General features: G+C 36.2%; 1 protein-coding gene across 2 annotated transcripts in view; it reads right to left on the reverse strand.

Annotated features, from left to right (window-relative positions):
* CCSER1 (coiled-coil serine rich protein 1) overlaps window positions 1–20705 on the reverse strand; it is a 708879-nt gene that overhangs the window by 94500 nt on the left and 593674 nt on the right. Inside the window, exon 11 of one of the 2 annotated variants that reach the window (XM_040599460.1) lies at window positions 8893–8939. The exons of the other annotated variant lie outside the window; for it this stretch is intronic. Coding sequence (XP_040455394.1) covers window positions 8914–8939 — 26 coding nt within the window. The 3' untranslated portion in view covers window positions 8893–8913. The remainder of the gene's footprint in view (window positions 1–8892; window positions 8940–20705) is intronic. 2 annotated transcript variants of the gene reach the window in all.

The following is a 20705-nucleotide window of genomic DNA, read 5'->3' on the forward strand; positions in this document are numbered from 1 at the left end:
ATTGCAGCCAGTTGAAGCGCTAAAATGTCAAGCACTGACTGATTGCTGTCTAATTACAGACCCATAAACAACTTTATATGGCTGTAGAATGACTCCCCTAGGTTTTGGCAGTGTTGCCATCACGACTAATTTCAATTGTGCACTGTATTTGACATAAAATTTTCTTGTTGGACATTTTGGCATTAGAGCTGGTTAAAATCTGGGTAAAGCTTTCCCAGCTATCTTTGCAACAAAAATTTTGTCTCTTGCCTCTAAAAATTGTTTCAGCATTTATTTTAATTTCTAATCCTTACTTGCTGTTGAAGCTGAAAATTGCATCAAGAGACATGGTGGTTTTGTGAACATGTAGATGTTAGCTCAGGACAAGAAAGAAATCATCAGTTCACTGCAACTCAGTTGTGAAAGGGTAGAAAAGCGTGTATGCTCAGTGTGCCACCTCTTACTCAAAGCATTAAACCCCCCCCAGTCATATAGTGTATAATTTTTTACAAATGTATTTATCCCTGTAAGGGTGTGAAACCCTTCTGAGCTCTTTTAAATCATACATGACCCCTACCTCTTTCACAATACAGCAAACGTGCAAGGCAATGAACTGTGTAAAACTATGACTCTTCCCTCCAGGTGATGTAAAAAGGAAAGAAATAAGTAGGAAGAACCAAGAGCGAAAGAAAGGTATGAGGAACTTGTCTTTTACTGAGGAGCAGGGAAAAGGTAGATGTTTGTTTCCAACGGCTTGATTTTGGAACTATCTTACGAAACCTTTGCCTATAGCTTTAGATTATCTGACTTCCTGAAACATCTAAACGGCAACACAAACAAGCACACGTTCATTTGGAGCAGAATTCATAGAGGATTAGTGTGCCATCAAGCTCTGCAAATGTAAATTGCCCCCAAGAACACAAAAAGCAGATTTTAGTAATAAAATAGTTTCTTATTACTCATTCACATTTTAATAATATTTTAAGTTCTTAATAGAATTCATATGACTTGTACTAATGTCTTATCATTGTTCTTCAATTGGAAAATGAATTTAAGTGAAAAATGACACACTGTTGTGCATCAGTCTCTAAGGACACTTCTTCACCTGTTCTACAAGGTATAGACTGATTCACTCTTTATTGACACATCTGTTATTTTTTTTATTAATGCTTTATTGAACAGTCCATCTCATTACCTAATTATATCATGCAGATTTTAAACAGCACAACACTGTGAGGTCAATTAAAGATTTTGTTAAACCAACACAAGAGTAAAGCATATGTTTTCCTTGGTGTATGCTTTAAAAGCCAGTCTCAGGTTTGTTTGTTTATTTCATTTCATGCAAATAAGCCATTTAGCTCCCACAGAAAATTTCACATTTCCCAACACACTTTCAACTCATTTTTCTAATCTGAAAGTGTAAACCTAATTTGAAAAGTGTACAATTTCAGTACTGACACTGTGTATAATGTATTTCCTTCATATTGAAAGTGATTCTTTCTCATTTTTCTAACAAATACCCTATTGTATTTATTACATTATTACTTTTTTGTTTGTATCTCACTGTATTTTGTTTCACATATGAATAACAACATTTTCACTGCCCAAAAAGAGCTCAGTGTGTTTTCTTAAGAAATTGGTTCACTGAACAGCATAAAAAAATGCTGAATATTTGAAACTGCCACCCATTCCCATTCCATTCTGTACTGCTGAGTGCCCTGCAAATCTAGTTTTTACTGTAAATTTGCACAGTTCAGTAAAACTTTAAAATTACACCATTATATTTGCCTCTCTTTCCTACTGTCCCAAAAGACTGTGTTACAACTCTGACAAAAAAAACCAACACAACTGATCTTGGCGACTAAGCCCAGTAAGACACATTTGCATGGACTAGTAGCGCTGGTGCCTGAAGTATTGCCACAACACTCCTATTTTGGTCTTACTCAGTGTGTTTTAACCCTGGCAGTTTGGCTGAAGGCTCATTTAGACCTAAATCACATACCTCTGTGGTCCTTTGCGCAATCTTAGTCTATGCTTGTGTATATATATTAAAGGAATTATTTTTTTCCTCCCTCTGAAGATGTAAAATCACATTGTTTTTGTGACTGACAATGAAGCTGGTTAAACAAGTTTCCCATCTGTCTGTCCCTTGACTGCTCATTCCTGTCTTCAGGAGTGACAAAATCTCTCTCTACTTGAGCTGTGCTGTAATAATTGGTGGCACAGCTGCTCTGTAAACCAAATCCCTGATTTGCTACCGAATAAAAAGAAGCTTTAAAGTTATTTAAAAATTAACCCATTCAATCTGTGCTGTTTCTGTGAAACAGACAACAGGTATGAAAAATGATCCCACAAAGCACTATATAATCAATACACCATCACTTTGTGACAGTATCTTTTTATATCAAAACGAATAAGCTTCTGAATACCATTTTCTACTATGGCCTACTCATGATAAATACATGGACTATCATTTACCCCTACTTACACCTTCTTTGGAAAGGTTACATACAGATAATATGAATATTTAAGATTTTTTCCATCAGTCAGAGAATGGAGAGAAGCATCACTGCCAACAATAAGATATTAATCTGATGGGCTTTATAAGTGAATTTGTAGAATTATTTAAAAGCCATAGTTCTCTTTTTCCTAAGACTAGAAATGTGAACTTAATCGTTTTGTACATCCTACACTGGAAATACAAAAAAAAAACAACCTGAAAGCGTACCATTATCATAGATGATACTATTATCACAGGTTCAGGTTACATTCTGAGTTTTACTATTTTATTTGAATGTTTTAATTCACTGATGATGATTGTAGGGCCTCCAACATTTGGAAACAGCTATGCACTTGTGCGCTTGAGCTCTTTCATTCTTTCCTCTCTTGTCTCACATTCTTCACAACTTCAGCAATTTTTTCCTTTCTGCTTAAAGAGATTTGCTTGACAGTAGCTAATAAATCATTGTCCCTTAAACATGCTGTTGAAGTTTCCACAAAGCTGGAGCTTCCTAAATTAGTACACATATCTTTATGCTCTGCATATCTGCAAAATGGTGTGGTCAAATCCTCTGCAGAGTACTGCAATAACCCCTTCTCCCCAGTCCTACCATTGTAACTGCCCAGCACTGATTTGCTGCTGAATCCTGTACCATAGTATGAAGCAAGTTCTGTTGCAAAAAAAATGTACTTCATCCTAAGTGCCACAGAAGTGAATTTCACTCATGAGTATCCCTTTAGACTTCTCTCAGAGTTCTTTTCATTCCCATTCTTTCCTTCTCTGCCCATTTTGCTTCCTGTAACTCTTTTTGTACCTGACTGCAAGCTAGACTCAAAGAGAGATTTAGATGAGTCAATGACAGACAAGGCAGCCACTCATTTTCAAATGCCCAGACCTGGAGAAAATCTATAATCCTTAATTGGGCATTTGCATTCCTTATTTAGTTCTTAGGAGTGCTTCATAAACTGCCTACTTCATTGGGAGGTAATCCCCTCTCATGCTAGATCTGCTGACTCAGGACTGCAACGTTTGCACCCATGGGGTACCCCAGGGCACGCCACCCTCCCCGCCAAGGGAGGAACCCCCATCAGCTCTTGGACAGAAAGGCAGCAGCTTCTCACTCCTCGTGCAAAACAGGAGGAGAAGGTAGACACCTAGGGGATCATTTTTTAAACAATATTGTTTTCACGCCCTCCTGAGCTGCGTGACTGAAGTCGGTCATCTCCACGCACCTACTGAGAGGCACTGGTGCTGGCAGAGAGTCAGGGAGAGCAGAGCCTTTGCTGCTCATCCTGATGATGCTGTGCCACTGCAAAGGGGGAGATTTATAGGCTCAGAAAGAAGACAAGTGATATAGAGAATAATTTAGAACCTTTGAGGTAAGGGCACTCAGGAGACATTAGTCCTGAACCGGCATTACAAAGACGAGCAATTGACTAAAACAAGAAACTCCATTTAAAGTGAGGCTGGCCACTAGGGCTACAGCAACTGAGAAGAGTAGAACAACTAGAAGGAGGAAGAGAGTAAAAGCTTGGATAACAGTATAGCTGCTGAGATCTTGATTCTACTTGAAATCCTCCTTAAAATACCAGTAGCCATGATTTTATGGCAACTTTTGGTTTGCTCCTCATGCTTACAATCTCTTTATGTCCTATGCAGGTCACCTGGATTACCAGTAACAACTCTTTCTCCATCACGGTTGTCCTCTGTTATATTCCTCCATTAATTTCTGATTTTTTTCCCAATTACCAACAAATATATCTGACTACACTTAACTGTTATATCCCTCATTGATTTCTTACCAACTTGTTATTTATTTGAAGCAAGTGCTATACCTCTGAGCAGACACAGCTCTCCCTCCCTTATTTCTCTATGTTGGGTTTTTTTCTGCTTTACGGTTGGACTCAATGATCTGAAGAGTTTTTATCAACCTAAACGATTCTATGATAAATACACATTAAAATACTTGAGGAAAACAAAAAGGCTTGGTTAGACAAGCTAGTAGAAGCACATGTTTTCCTGGATGAAGTTTGTGAAACAAAAAATTGTGTTTAAGAAATGAAACCAAAACAAGACAGAATTGTTACTTTGGAAAGCCTTAAACAGTCAATTTCAAAGGCCCATCAGTAGTCTGTGATTATTGTGAGTGGTTAGCATGGGAGAAGGCAGTATGCTTTCTCGGAATAAGGTTTAATTCATATTGATCCCAAACTCATTCATCCCTTCCTTCAGGAAATGACCTGAAATTACAAGCCACAAACCTCCATGGCAGTATTCTTATCTTAAAATGTAAATTATTACTGAACACATAGATGTCCTCGTCCATACTTTAAGACCTCCTGTGGTGTCATGCTTATGAATACACTCTCCTCCAGTGGGAAAAAAACCCTCAATGGCTAATTAGCAGTATGCATAAATAACTTCTGTGGGAAACACACATTTTGGTAGTAATTGGCACGCTGTCTAGCATCTAGTTATGTTGCATGACACACATACGGCTGGAAAGAAGAAAACAATCACTGCCTCAGCCTACTGTAGTATCTTCTTAAATAGCTTAGATGAGTGGAAATGGATATAAAGTGATTATTCCAATTATCAAAGGCTCACAGGAATACACTGAGCTATGAGAAACTTCCCCTTATTTAATGAACTGCTTGAAATTAGAATTGTAAAAAACAGCAAGAGAGTCAAAAGCTGGATGATGTTCAGCCAACCTAACTGCAGCAGCGCAGGGCAGCAGCATGCACCAAGCAAATGGGGACATGTCCCTCTTCCCAATGTGTGCTGACAAACACCACTTAAGATCTCTGAAGGACTCCAACTAAACTTGAAAAGAACAAAAATGACATTTAAATTTACTTTGAATATCATTTATCTATTGCATAGATTTACTGAAACATGCTGCTCTTTGCTACTATCTTCTGGCATTTCTCTGTTACAGTGGTGTGCCAAAAGCGAACCGTTTCATTAAAATCTGAAACAAAAGGAACTGGTGCTCTCAGTTACAAAAAGTCAGGTTTTTTAAAAGATACTACTTGTAGCAGAGAAGTAACGGAGAACACCTGATCACCATGATTCAATGTCTGCACTTAATTCCATTAAGTATTCATTCTCCCAGTGCATTTCAAAATCACCCAAGTGCATTTTCAGAGAAACCTGGAGCAGTATCTTCTTTATAAAATAAAATTACAGACAGATTTGATTTCTTGGTTTTCCACAAAGTTATAACTGTGTAGAATTTCAGCTGCTTCATGAATAGAACTACAGAGGTCTCCTTTAACTTAAGTCTTTGGGAGTTTGGGGATATTTTTTTGCAATTTAACATGTTCTGCATAAATCCAAAACAGCCATATAAGAAAAACCTCTGGCAGGTTTTTAATGATCTGGGTGAAAAAACACTTTGATATCTCACAATTTCATCAGAGAATAACACCTATATATAATCTGAAATATCAACGATATACTGTTTATGAAAAATTACAGTATTAATTATATGGCATTCCATTCTTATGAACAAATATATTGATCATATGTCTTAGCAACTAAATAAAAGCAGCACTGATAAAAGTATAAAGTATTTAAATACCAATAGTTTCACCCATGCAATCTCAGTAAGGTAGCTCAAATTGCTAAGATGTGACCACAGAAAAAGACTTTACATATAAAAATACACAGAACAAAAAAATCAGTAGCACAGGCCAGATGCAAATCATACCCCTTACATGGCCTCATTTAGTAATGACTACATGTAAAAAGTGCTAATCTATTCTATGCAATCATTTAAGGGATATTTGTGATAAATAACATAATACTAACTAACGTAATCAGACAGGGCTTAGATTATCAGGACTGAGTTTTAAATAACAGTAGCTAAACACAACTTGTCTTTTTCTCAATTCGCTGTAAATTGGTGGTCAATACAGTATAATAATAACACTTTGGTGTGAATTGCCCTACTCTCTTGCTAGCAACATATAAGGCAGAAAATAGGCTGCATTATTTTGCAGATTTTATTAGTGCTGTTGTAAGCAATGCTACAAGATGAGGCTTTTCTGTGTGTTATGACTGTTCCCAGAAGCAAAACACAGACCTGTACATTTTATTCAGATTCTCTTCTCCTCCATTATCATATATCTTTATTTTCGCTTACCAAAACATTTTCAATGCCTACAGTTTACTGAACTTTGACCAAGAGACTGAAGGTTATACTAAATATATATATATATATAAAAATATATACTAAATATATATATATATATATATATAAAATAGCTGCTGTAATTATATGGTCCTCACAAATCAAAAAAGGAGATGCTTGAACTTCAGGAGTAATCTTGAGATTGCAAAACCCTTGGAAAAGTGTAACGTGTAAATTAGCAAACAGATTTAAATCTTCTTTAAGTACATGACAGGTATACCGTGTGCTTTTTTTGACCCAAATACTGTTCATAGTGTGTAACTATCTCTAATTTGAATGCAAGAATGCTGCAAAATCACCAAGTCTACTAGTGGGATTAGACTCATAGTCATGTAACTATTTGTCCATCTATTGCATATATGTCTAGTTATCTCAATGTTTACGGTTTTTACTTCTCTAGGAAGCCCACTGTTCCAAACAAATCCAATTTTAATTATTTTAAATCAAATTACAATTGTGCTTTTGCACAATGTGATTCTACAGCAGGTACTATAACAAAGCTATTACCCCACGTGACTACCATAACTGAGCCATGATCCTTATCTATTGGCTTAATTGAGGCAATTAATAGCTAATTTTATATCCCACATCTTTTACCTTTCTAATAAGTAGGGAAAATCCATTAAGGTAATGCAATTATTTAGGTTGGAACATAACAAGGAAGCAATGATAGTTCATTTAGGTTGACCTCACAATAATGTACCTTGCAGTTTGGATGCTACAAAGCTGCAGCTTGCAGCTGTCTAGGACCACATTTTATTTATGGCAATATACATCCTGAATACCTCTACATAAGCTTGTGAATAACATACTGAGATGAACCTTAGCAGCTCTGAATGTTGTTACCACTAAACACAAGAAAAAGCCGTGCATATAAATCCAGCTGTTTCAGAGTATTACTTACAAAAGAAGTACTCGCTACTCCCTTTTTTTGACTTCCTAAAATTTATTACCATTTTACAGTCTGAAGTTGAGGGAAGAGACAAACCAGCTCCTATTGTCCCAGCAAAAGAGGAATTTACATAGCAAATTAATTAGGTTTACATGGGAAAATGATTATGCTGTTAAAATTGTTGCAGAGAAACTGGAGATATGAATGCAAAGGCCGAAACATGACTAAAGAGCCTAGAAATAGTCATGGTTTAATTTTCAAGATTCTTTTTCTCATTCTGAAAAAGTTATACTTCTAGGTACACTGCAGCTTAGAGAATCATAAGGACTGTAAGTTGTTTCAAAATAAGCATTGAATAGAAAAGGTTGGCATTTCCAGTGGTATATGAGATGTGTCACCATCAGAAGGAACTGGGTTATATTAATTTTTTCACCAGCTCTGGATCTGGTAACTTGAATATAGAAAGAACTTTTGATCTTTCTTATTTCTTGTATGAAGAGTGCTTAGGAACAAAACACTTAGGTTTAACATGTCTATGTATAATAAACGTGCATATGCTCAGGAACTCACAGTCATTAATTACATGTTGGGTTTTTTTCCTGAAAAACAGGTTTAACACATGGTTTTCCACTATCACCAACAAGTTTACTTGCAACAGCTTATAATGAAATTTTCTTCTGCCAAACTGCAAAAGTAATCAAGCCACAAGCCAGTGACATTCAGAAGCATTGTTAGAAAGTCATAAAAATTAGCATCTATAGGTTCTTTCTACTTTCTCAAAAAAACAAAATAAATTAAAATAATCAGCTAGCCATATAGCAATCTGCACAAAACAAGTTTCTGAAAGCCACATAAACACTGATATTTTGGATACCTAGAACTAGAACAATAAGGAATGAAAAAGTACTCATTTATTCATCAGTGCTTACCATTACAGAGGTGCAAACTACAGCTGAGTATCAAGGATTTAAATAAACCGTCCACAATCAGTATGAAGACTAACTGAACAATGCAGCTTAAAGATTTTTTTAAAACTGAAACTTCATAGCAGATGTTAATCCATGGACAATCAAAAACCTGCTTTCTAGCCCATTAAGAAAGACAGTACCTCTTTGATGTAGAGCATTAACTAAAATAACATAAAAAAAAAAAAGAAAAAATAATTCACAAAATCACATTCTTGCAGAAATGTTAGTTCATATCCATTGGAAAAGAAAGAGAGAAAGAAAAAGGTTAATGGAAAAGAAATCTGCTATGAAGATGCACAACACTAAAAAGATTTGAGAACAAACATCATGTTTCCACAGACATGTGACACTGTACCTGGTGATGTGGGAATTGCCTTCACACGGTGGTAACGATTACACAGACTGTAATGAAGAACGCAATGCATGACAATGGATGGAGGGAGGGAAAAAGCAAGGGGTGAGAAAAAAAAAAAAAGAGAGAAGGAATGAGAATGATATTAATACACATATAACAAAGATGAACAACTAGAAAACTTCATGGACATACTGAAGAATTAAATGCCCCTTCCAACTCACTTGTGAGACCTCTAAACTAAACTGATCATTACAGACTTCACCCTGACATTTGGTTACTTTCTGCAGTAAAGACCGGCCTTCTGTGAATACAGCATTTCAGTTGGTATAACCCTCCGCTATTAGAGCATTACAGGCTGTGGAAACAAGTCCCACCACTGTCACCAGAGGGCAGCTGGGTTTTGGTTGTTGAGTATCTTGACCTTACATGTTACATTAAGTCAGGAAAGCATGGAGTTAGATGTTTAACACTTTTGCAACCACTGGAGTCAAATTTTGGTTAAATCAACACAAAAACCACTTAATATATATCATAAAAGTCCACAGAAGGATAGGTGTGTGTATATATAAGAATATATATAAAATGATATATATGTAGAAAAACTACCTCCAGTAAAACTTCATCCCATGACTGTATCTTCTGTTTTACACTATCAGCCCCACTATTTTGTGAGGAAGAAACAAATGGAGCGGTAAGAGAAGCACGAATCCCACCAAACTGGTTCACTGGTACCCAAGGGGAGCTAAACAAGAGTGGTGTGATGCATCTGTTTTCAGGAAGCCTAATCCAGGCGTTATTGGACCTTATGTGACTGGTTCCCCACAGTGTATTCTGCAGCTGAAACACCGCTTAGGAGGTTCCTGTTGATTCTTTCTTGTACTTCCTTCACTGATGTGCTTAGGCTCCCTCCCCCTGAAAAAGGCCATCGTGTAACTGAAGGGAAGTAGTCTGCTGGGGTTTGGGGGAGCAGGGATTGGGGGCAGCAAAGGGACAGGACCTCTTTAACCACTGTGGGCAACAAAACAAGGGCAACTTTAAGCAGTAGCAAGACTGTTCACGACTCTTCAGCTGATATGCAGACAGAAAAATAAAACTGCAGATAACCTCGGACTACAGTAAACCACCAATTTTTATCTGTCATTTTTATGTAGTGTTTTAATCACTGCTGTAACACTGATATCAGATTTACAAATTTTCTGATACTTTGGTCCACTTAAGGAGTAGACTCAACTGTCAAGATGTAATCGCTGCTGAAAAGCATTCATAGAAAGAAATATAAAAGAAATTACATTATAAGGATCTGCTGTTATTATTCATTGTATCCTTTTTTTCATTTTTTCTCTAAGGGTAAATAGCCAGATTACTAACTGTTGGGGGAGGAAAGGGTTGCGTATTTAAGTGCAATGCTCTCTTATGCATAGAGGGCACTCAATATGAAAGAAGCTGGGGGACTGCATTTCTGGATTCACAATTAGAAACACAGCCATAAGGACTGGGCTCCTACTATGTTTTGGGGTTTTTTTTAGTTAGAATACTAGTTCATGAGAAATTAAAGATGTTAGTATTCCTTGGACTGCTCTATGTTTGAATCTGTTTAGTAATCTTCTCTCATCCTGACAATATCCATTTCTTAGAAAGGAAAATACTAGTCTAAATATAATAGAAATTTGCTAGTAAATATGCAAAAAAATGAAAACTAGTTGAACTGGTACTCCTTTGTTTACTGATATTATCTGTATGACCTCGGTTAATATAATGTTATTGTATTTGTATACTATATTGACTAAATAGATTGTATATTTTGCATTTATATATTGTATATTTTGTGTATACACAGATCGTGTTCATTTTCTGAACACTACCAACCACGTTATTTTGGAAATAAATGTAAAACTTAGGCTATGGGTCCCTTAAGCTGGCAAGCAAATGAACAATAAATTCACAATAAACAATTACACAGTTCTATTTACTAAAAAGTGAGATTGTATCCATCTTATGCATTATTTTTTTTTAAGGCAACTATAATTTAAGTACTATGTAGAGGTTTTGGTTCAGACATTTTACTAGTGTAATTTGAAAAGCATAACAAATGAACAAAATTGAGAAGCCAAATACAACTAAAGCAACACATAATGATGAAAAATAGCATCCATTTTTGCTGGTATTCAGCTGATTTATCTGAAAAATCATTAATACCATTTTCAAATTAATTTAAATTACTTTGTAAATCAGCAATAATTAGATTATAGACTGAAATCCCGTGTTGTAAAGCAAAATTGCTATACATCATGCAGCCAGCTGATGGTTCAAAGGGAAATTCTGGAATCCCTGCAAGTTGATTCTTTTTATGCTACCATTCTCCTTAGCGCACCATCACAGCTCTCAATTACTGAGAAAATAAATCTAAAAATAAAGCATGGAACTAAAACCTAGATCAACACAATGTTTTATGTTCTAAAGTCACGTATAAATCAAAGAAGTGAAAGCCATTGTAATAACAGATGAAGTTCAAGGCACCAGGATGAAACGGCAGTTGAATCTACTGATGCAGGCAGCAAAGTTACCGTGTTATTCCACTTCTTCCTCGTATTTTCATTAAAAGTGGGAAATTTGGCAGTAGTTTAAAATACAGATTCTGCTAAAATTTTGATGGTAGGTCAGCAAAACCATGGTTAGCTGATAGAAGTTAAACGCCTCTACTACTAATTGGATACCACTAAAGACTGAAGGAAAACACTGAACAAAGAGCATTCAACCCAGTTGCCTAAAAACAGAAAAGAAGAATCCTTTTCAAAAAGTCTGCTGAGGACTGATAACAATCCCATAATGTGAATAAAAATAATCCTAAATGCAAACCAACACCAGCATCAAGATTCAAATTTCAGTGCAAACGGTCCTGCTGAAGCCACCCAAAGCTCTGTCACAGTTCATTCGGCTTTCTGTATAGCTGGGCTTCATCCTGGACTGACAATGTCACCACAGGCAAACACAACACATTCCTAGAATTTGGTTTCTACTTTGCATTTTATTACAATTTCAATAAAAATTTCAGGGAATAATCCCCCTACTCCTCCGTCCTTTGCATGGGGACCTATCTCCTATTCCCACACGAATAAATTAGTATTTTAGGGGGGCAGGCACATTTTCTGTCTGCTGTTGAAATTCACCCACAGAGAAGTTGTGCCACTTAATCACTGGTTTGGGCGGTCAGGAGGAACACCTGGAAGGCATTTTTTCCTCTTTCCCCACAGTCCAAAACAGTCATGGGACAAATGGTTCTTACTGCTGATGTAGGCATAGTTAGCAGCTGTAAAATTTGAAAGGCAAACACTGACATGAAAAGGTAAAAAACCTCAAGAAGGACACCCACCCACCTCCTAAAAAGAAAAAACAAAAAACCCCCAGAGGTTCAAGGGACAGCCACCCAGCAGCAGGATTAGCTGCTCCAGGGAGCCACTGAGGGAGACCTTTCCTCACCCGACTGGCCAATAAGATTGATTTCTCTGAGGGTTTTTCCTGTGACACCCTTTCAGCTCTCAGTCAGCAACGCTCTGTGTTGAGCGCATCAAGTGGCAATTTCTTTCATTAATTTCTGCTGGGTAAACTCTGTTCTTCCACATGTCACTTCCCATTCCCTTGCATTGATTCTTTGATTGATTGCACCCATCTGCCTATGAATCAATTCAGAATCCTTATTCCTACTGCCCTACACTGTAAACTACTTCTCCCAGATGAAGCCATAAAAAAAGGTTGTCCTAAAAATATATGTCTCATTTCCTGTTTTAGAAAGACAATTTGTCCTTCTCCTTATTTTTTCATACAATTTCCTTCATGAGTATCATCAGTACTACATTTCTTGCTATGTCTTAATTTGAATGGTTCACAATTGTGTTGGCTATGTCTCTTTATTGGGAAAGAAAAATGTTTTTGTCTGGAAACATCCAATAATCACTTGGAAACATTCCATAAGAATTGTTGCAAAATGAATGTTTATAAATACTTCCTTGATATAAATAGATTTCCTGACACTTTTACAACAAACCTCCAAATAAAAGACATAGTCCTAAATAAATAGCTACTCTTTGGTAAAACAATTCATATTATCTCTCCAATGGATCATGTATAATAAGTATTTTGCCACAAAAGGGAACAGTTACAAATAATTATTTCTATGATGGTTAACCAGCATGAGAGTACTGCACACTTAATCTTTCATCAACAAATTTTATATGGGACTGTAACAGAGAGAGATTTATAGGAAGACTGGGAAAAGACTCACATTAGTAAATTTTCATGGGGGTTAACTCCACATGTAGCGACAGCACAAAAACAGGAGGTTAAGGGAGGGGATTTGTGAGTTTGGCCTCGCTGGAAGTTTTGAATGCTGGGGGAAAGTGACAGGACACAATTTAACAGAGGCAGGCTCACGAGGATTTGTATTCAACCTTGAGACTCAGAATGAGACTTCTACATTTAATTCTCAAGGCAAGGGATCAAAAAGTCCGGTGCAATAACTCCTCATATATATCATGCTCAAGTACCTTACTCCATGAGTAGACATACTGATTTTAATTAATCAATCCATTTATTTCCAGGCATTTTGCTGACTGGAAAAAATCCTTCTTTCCAAACTCACTAAGTTCTGCCTTTAATTTGCCTTTTAATGTAAAAGTAGGAGTGCTTTTGTCATGAGAGATTCATGCACGAGATAACCTTTGGCTATCCAGAGTCACGTCCACAGCAAAACACGACAGCAATCCAGCTGTCCTGTAAAACAAGAGTTTGGTGCCAGGTACCTTCAACAAACAGCAAGAGAAGCAGGCAAACATTGTCCTTTACACGCTATTTTGGCAAGCACCCACATCTGGCATCTTCTGTGAGGCCCTGTTGGAAGCCACAGAGTCTGGGAACATTGCTGTATGAAAACCATATCTGAAACTTAAAGTTTGCTTAACTGCTTCATCAAGATGGTGATCAACATTATTCTGGAGTTGTTCTGGGCAAAGAACAAACTTCCCTTCATTTCCTCTTGAAAGCTCAAGGCTGCTTCCTAAATTCATTGGTACATTGCAACAGCTATTCAAGAGGATGAATTAGGTTTACACAGACTTTTTTAGGGATTTTATTTCATCAGAATGATCCCCTCCACCAATTTAACACTAGTACACACTTTTCCTATTGAAATATTAGATTGCTTCTCACCATATAAAACCTAAACTCGACAGCAGCATAATTGCAAAATGGTATTGAATATTTCATCTTCCACCAACCCAGAGGATAAATATGTAGAATCACACCTATCACTGGTTCATCCCAAATTGTTACTGTTATAATTTAAAAGAATAAAAGAAGTTATACCATCAAAAATAAGACTGACTGAAGAAGAAATAGCTAAGAAAATTGCTGGTAGGATTCCATACAGAGCCCAGTATATGCCAAGTCCTCCTTGCAAGGGATGCTGAATACCAATTTTTTGCAGAAGTTCAGGAGTTTTCAGTGTGGCTAGACCCTCATCTCCGTTAAACACAAGACATTCTGTGAAACCACTTCAAAATTTTCAGCAAGAAAATCCTGTGACAATCATGAAAGATGCAGTTACGGACCCTGATTACTAAGCCAGAGCATCAGTTAGGAGCTATTGCAGACTGCTACAGTTTAAAACAGGCTTGTGGCTTATAGTAAGCTACTCAGGGACGACAGAGAATGCTGCAGAATAGCACTCTTCCAGATTCCACACTGGTGTGGACCTACCACACACTTACAAGAAACATGGACTTTTCCAATAGATTCCAAAAGCCCATTAAAGCTTGTTGACCTTTATGAATTATATGTAAATGTATAAGAAGAAACCAACTCTGTGCCATAGAAAAATGATTTCATGTAATGCAAACACATTAAAAAAATAAAATACATTGTGGTTGTGATAAGAACAATAGTGGGGGAAAAATCAAAACACCTCAAAGATAAAAAAAGATAAAAACACCATCAGCCTGAACAAATGTGTGAACTTTCTGACATTACTTCCATTGAAGCAAGGGATGCTTGCCATCTAAATACTCTCAATACCTTGAAGCATTTGTTCTTGAGGGATTTTTGTTTCTTTGTTCTACAGAAAATTCCTAACTGGGAGTGAATGACAAAGTGGGGGCACAAGGGATCCTAATGGGTGAGTTTTGTATATTCAGCTTGTACAATGTGTCTAAACATTCAGCTTGTAGCAATTATTTCATCAGCTTGTACTACAAGCTCTTGGTTTTCCACTGTGCTAATGAGTTGAGCAGATGTAAATAGAAAGATATTGCTCAGAAATAAAATGTCTCATGTTTCTCTCTGAGGATACCAATCAGACAAAAAGAAAAAGAGCAAATCAATCCCAGATTTATTTAACCTTGCTATAGCATAAAATCCTAGTTACAGCATGAAATTTTTTCAGGGCTTTTTGATATTGTATTGGTCTTGCATCAATCACATGTAATAAGGATGGTTATAGACCTGTTACAGTTCCATGCTCTTTAACTATAAAAAAAAGAGAACAGTAATATCAGAAAGAAAAATGAGAGCCTTATTGACAAAACTGAAAAGATGATTTCTTTTGGCAGATGTCTTCCAAAAAATCACAGAACAACATAACATTGAAAACTATTATTCAATAGCAACATGGACGTGTCATGCATATATATTTTAAATAATTCCATAATTGTTATGACATTTCAATTTATATCTGTACATCTCATATCCTCCGTGGAGGAGGTCAGAACATGACAACTGGTTAAATCTGTCAAACTGCATGGTTTTATGTACATCAGCGTGCCCTGTTACTATCCCAGTTATTTTGCTGACCTAGAAGGCCATATTGGGCACATTTGATTTTTCACTGTGATACACACACACACACTCTCTTAGAATGTATCTTCCACGTCTGGGCTTGAGAAAAAGCAATCTGGGTTTGCAAAGTCTTTTAAAAGCTAACTAGGGTTTCCTTACAAGAAAATAATCACTGTCACTTCCTGAATAATAAGTGGCAAAGATTTGCAAAAAAGCATGTGCAAACACTTTGAAAGGTGTTTGAGTTTTTACTTCTAGATTTCCTACTGGAAATCATCCAAGAATTATGGCAGTATGTATAGTATGATTTGTATAATTTTGCTAATTCCTCTGTTCAACTTCACGGCTGAAGCAGAAGAGTTTTCAACACAAAAGTTTCAAGAATTGGCAATGTCCAAGAGTTTGAATTAAATGTCATTTCCACCCTTGCTGCTGCTGTCAGTTTTATGAGCTGTGGCACACACAGAATATATTGCATACTTCGAGCATGCTCAGCAGTGTTATTTTAAAACCATGACAGATGTATAGCCCCAGCAGGGTCTCGCATTACAGAAGCCACAGCAACCCTGCCACACAGCTGATCCCTTTGTTCACAGAGGCAGAGTATCACCCAGGAAAGCCAACTGCCCAAACCCATACAATTCTTCCACCTATTAAGTTCCTACTGAATTCCAGCTCAATTTCTACATTTTATTCTGCTAATTTTAGGTTCTTCATGAGACTGACACAATTACTGGAGACGTTTTTTATTTACCAAGTGCTCACCTGTAAGAAGAGGAATGAAAACATACCGAGTAACACTGGTCCTAACACTGAAGATTGGTCTCTTGACTTGGTACAGTATGACTAATTTGTTGATTATGTCTGAAGAGCTCTGAAGTTCACCACCTTCATAGCAACTTGCAAACACACTTTTCTTCAAGCCCATTCATGATAAAGTCAAGGAAAAAAGACAGTGAGTGGGAATCCACTCTGTATATTTCCAATGAAAATTTGATGTAATCAAGTGTCGAGGATGATGAATCCATTAAAAATGAACTGCTATAATTGAGAGAACATTATGGTAGGATCTTTAGTTAGCATCTCTCCCATACATTTTTTTAAAAACTCATATGCCATCTTTAAAACAAGTTTTTAATATATCCAATTATACATCAAACAATAATCTATCTCCTGGTGAGAAAAATAAAATTGTGCATCTATAACAAGCAAAAACTCATATGAGAAGCAATCTAAGCTTCTGAAATGACAGTTCTGTCATGACAAAGTATTTATTTGATGAGAAGGAATAAATTTTTTCCCCATCATTTTCCTAGTCTTTCTAACCCAGGAAAACTAACTTTCTTGAGCTGGCTTTTCCCTTGTACAGAAAAATATCAACTGTCTTTGCAATGTTAGGAGGCTGTCATATACCACAAAGCCCCAGGGTTGTCTGTTCACAATACGGAACTCCACTTGTGAAAGCAAGAATTTTTTAATTTCCTACGGAGATACCAGGACTCCATAGGTATTTAAAGTTCTTGCAGGTAGAATGATGAAAGGTTCCTCTTTCATGAGAGGGACACAAATACCCCTCATCCCACCTGAGCGCCAACACAGCTATGAGTATTGCTGGCCTGTCAAGAGTATCAGAGTATCAGTGTTTAAGGTGAAAATCCAAACAAAATAGCTACAGTTGTAGCTTCTTTTCTTAGAAAGGGTACGGATTCCAGGGTATTTGGCTTGGTAGCCCACAGCCTTAAACCCCATTTCAACCCTGCTGCAAAGCTATTACTCTAACAAGGCAGCAAATTAGACCAAGAATAACTTTGGTGTGAAAGCTGATTTAGAGCTACCTTAGCATGTAATACAGACAATCCTTCCACCAGTAGCAAAACAATTGAATGTGTGTGATAACTGCCAGAGACAAAACAATCATGCTAATCAACCTCATGTTCGCACACCTAGTCACAAAAAGGCCAGATACTAGAAGCCTAAGAGCTTAACCACGGCTTTTCAAGGCTTTTGTTACGGTTTTCAGTGGTGAACTTCTATGAAGTGAAGCCACAGTAGCTGTTGTTGACTCCATTTGCCTAAAAATCTCAAAAGTTTTAAAAATTTAGATTTACTCAAAACTGGAAAGAGGTTCAATACACAGAGTTCAAAGTCTACAAGGAATGTCTTCAAATCACACAGGACGGAGGGACAGGACTAGATTCAGTTTTGACCAAGACATATGTACAGAGCTATAAAGTTGGAACACTCACACATTATTTGCTGAATTTGAGACACCTTCAATTATTTTTTTATAGCTTTGTCTTTTAGCCAAAATTGCCTAAGTCACATCCAGAAAGCTTCAGTCAAAGTCCTGCTACCATCTGCCTTGACCTGAAATCTAGCCAGGTATGACATTGTATAATTTCAGGTGTATGTGGCCTGTCTTCACTGGAAACTGGGTCATTAATGTGCCCTTCAACTTTGCTGAACTCCATTTCAGGTGAGCTTTGTGTACTTCTGGGTTTCTTTGGGAATCATTTGTTCAGCTCTGCTCAGAAATTTCACCAGTTAATTGGATGTTGTCCCTCCTTCAATTGGATGCTCTCCTTCCCTCAGCAGCAATCCTCAGGCAGCCAGATCTGCCATTTTATATTAGTCTTCCACTGAGTAACAAACACAAACAGATTTAATAAAGTCGAGAATTTGTTCAGTTGATTCCCAGATGGGTCTGAGATGGTAAGGTGGCAGTAAAATGGCAAGGCCATGCCCAGGGTCTCCAAAGAGGATATGGTTGAGAGGCAGCATTTATTGAGTCAATGAATTCTAACAGCATAAACTTACTCACATTTCAAAAGTAAAAAATTTTTTCACACAAAATTACAGGGCAAACAGAAAGAAGGGATTTACTCCTCTTTAAAGACAGAATTGGAATGGTAAATCATAGGAAGGGACTGCAGAAGAAATTAATTTCAGAATTATATCTTTTCCCCAATACTATGTTAAAACAAAAGTTAGAGAAATATTAAGTAACACAATCCTTGCTACTGTCATCCCTAACAAATATCCAGGGAATACTCACCAGTTTATAATGCCTCTCTAGCCTATGGGCTAGTTTGAAAAAAAGTGCTTTCCCCATGTTTTATCATTTGTAACTACAGTAACCATCTTATCTTTTCATTTAGATGCTGCTTTAGTAAACAAGTAAGTGGCTGACATGCCATGGCAGGTGATTAAGATTGTGTATTATACAGTATTCAGAATTCTCTTCCCAGGTTATCAGTCCAAGCATAATGATGTGTTTTAAAAACATGCACACTTGGAGAATTCCTTTGATAACAAGAGTATCCCAAATGTTTATGCAGCTGTTGAGCAAAGATGCTCTTTCGGACAAGAGTGGCTGGTTTAGACATGTGCATAGAGAGAAAATTTCTCTGTGATACAACTATCCTTGTAGATTTACGGAGTCAAAAATAGTTTAAATGTGGGTTTGAAAGTTTAGAAAACTTTTAGGTCAGCAAAAAGGGCTACATACTATCAGGCCATAATTAATTCTGCAAAATGTTTCATTTTGCTAAAATACAAGTTCCAAAAGATTTTACAAGAACAACTGGTAAATCTTTCTTTAATAATTATGATAATATATTAAAATAATAATAATAATAATAATAATAATAATAATAATAATAATAATAATAATAATAATAATAATAATAATAATAATAATAATAATCGTTTTAGCCTATCAGACCCCTCATTTTCTCTTTTATCTGTTTTGCTAGCTTGCTTCTGAGATTTTTTTTGTACAGCAATAATAAGAGAATCAAGGGTACAGGAAATGCTTTATATTACTTGCTTTTAAGTTATACTATATACATTTACTTTATTCTTACTAGAATGTCATACATAGTCCTTTATGACGTAGGACTGAAAATGAGTATCAAGCTTTTTGAGTTCTAAAACAAGCTAATATAATTCTATTTGGTTTTTGCTAAGTAAAAAGCAATTCATATCCATATTTAGAATAAGTAGACTTTGCTTACAATATATCACACATTACAGAAAATATTCTGATGTTTGGGTAATTCAGACCTCTGTATTAGTAAATTTGCCTCAGCAATATAACTAAGATGTTAAATTAGAAGTCTAAAATATTGTCAAAAATATAGTCTACTTAGTCCTACCTATAAATGTACCTTTTATGTTTAAAAGTTATTATATTTAAATAATAGCTAAAATATAAATATTTATTCATATAGCCTTTAGAGTACCTCCTGGTTATCCTTGTTGGTACTATTTTACCTGTTTCACTCTGCGAACCTTTCAAACTTTGTAATGAAAATTTGAATCTAAATCCTTTGATATAAACTCCCATGGAAGTAAATAAGCTTTGAATCCAGCAGAAATTTGCAGTTTTTCAAAAACTATCATAAACACTTTAAATGCTTAAAGCTGTCTCCTCTTCTTTGGTCTCAAAATAGGAAAAGTTTTTTCCCCTCTAAATCAGGCGAAAAATAAACACCATCAAAAAGAAATACATCCAAGATTAGGTATTTTAACATTTATGATTGCCTTCTATCCTCCCCAAAGCTATCCAAATAAAGTTAAAGGCTTGACATCATGTTTTCACTGTGAAAACATTGTTCAGGTTGTTTTTCTTTAGCACCAGCGAAGACAAAATTTGAATACACCATTTTTTCTGTTGGGGAAAAAGTTTCAACACCTACCACCTACCAAAACCTAATATACAAGGAACCCAGAACTGCAGCATCAAGTGTATAATCTCTGGTACTAATACACCACACACAGCTTTAAAGGCCTCTAGAAGATACAAATGCTCGTAAAAAAATAAGTCAGTAAAGTTTTTATATATGATCAATAAAAACAGATGACAGTTTTAACTGAAGGATTTTAAATACAGCACTGCTTCTCCTAAGTGAGCACCACACACTTGTCCAGCATAAGCTAAGCATGAAATTCCATTCATAGGAATAACCCACCTATAGGACTATTCA

Source organism: Falco naumanni, chromosome 1 (genome assembly GCF_017639655.2).
Source record: "Falco naumanni isolate bFalNau1 chromosome 1, bFalNau1.pat, whole genome shotgun sequence".
Taxonomy (NCBI): Eukaryota; Metazoa; Chordata; class Aves; order Falconiformes; family Falconidae; genus Falco; species Falco naumanni.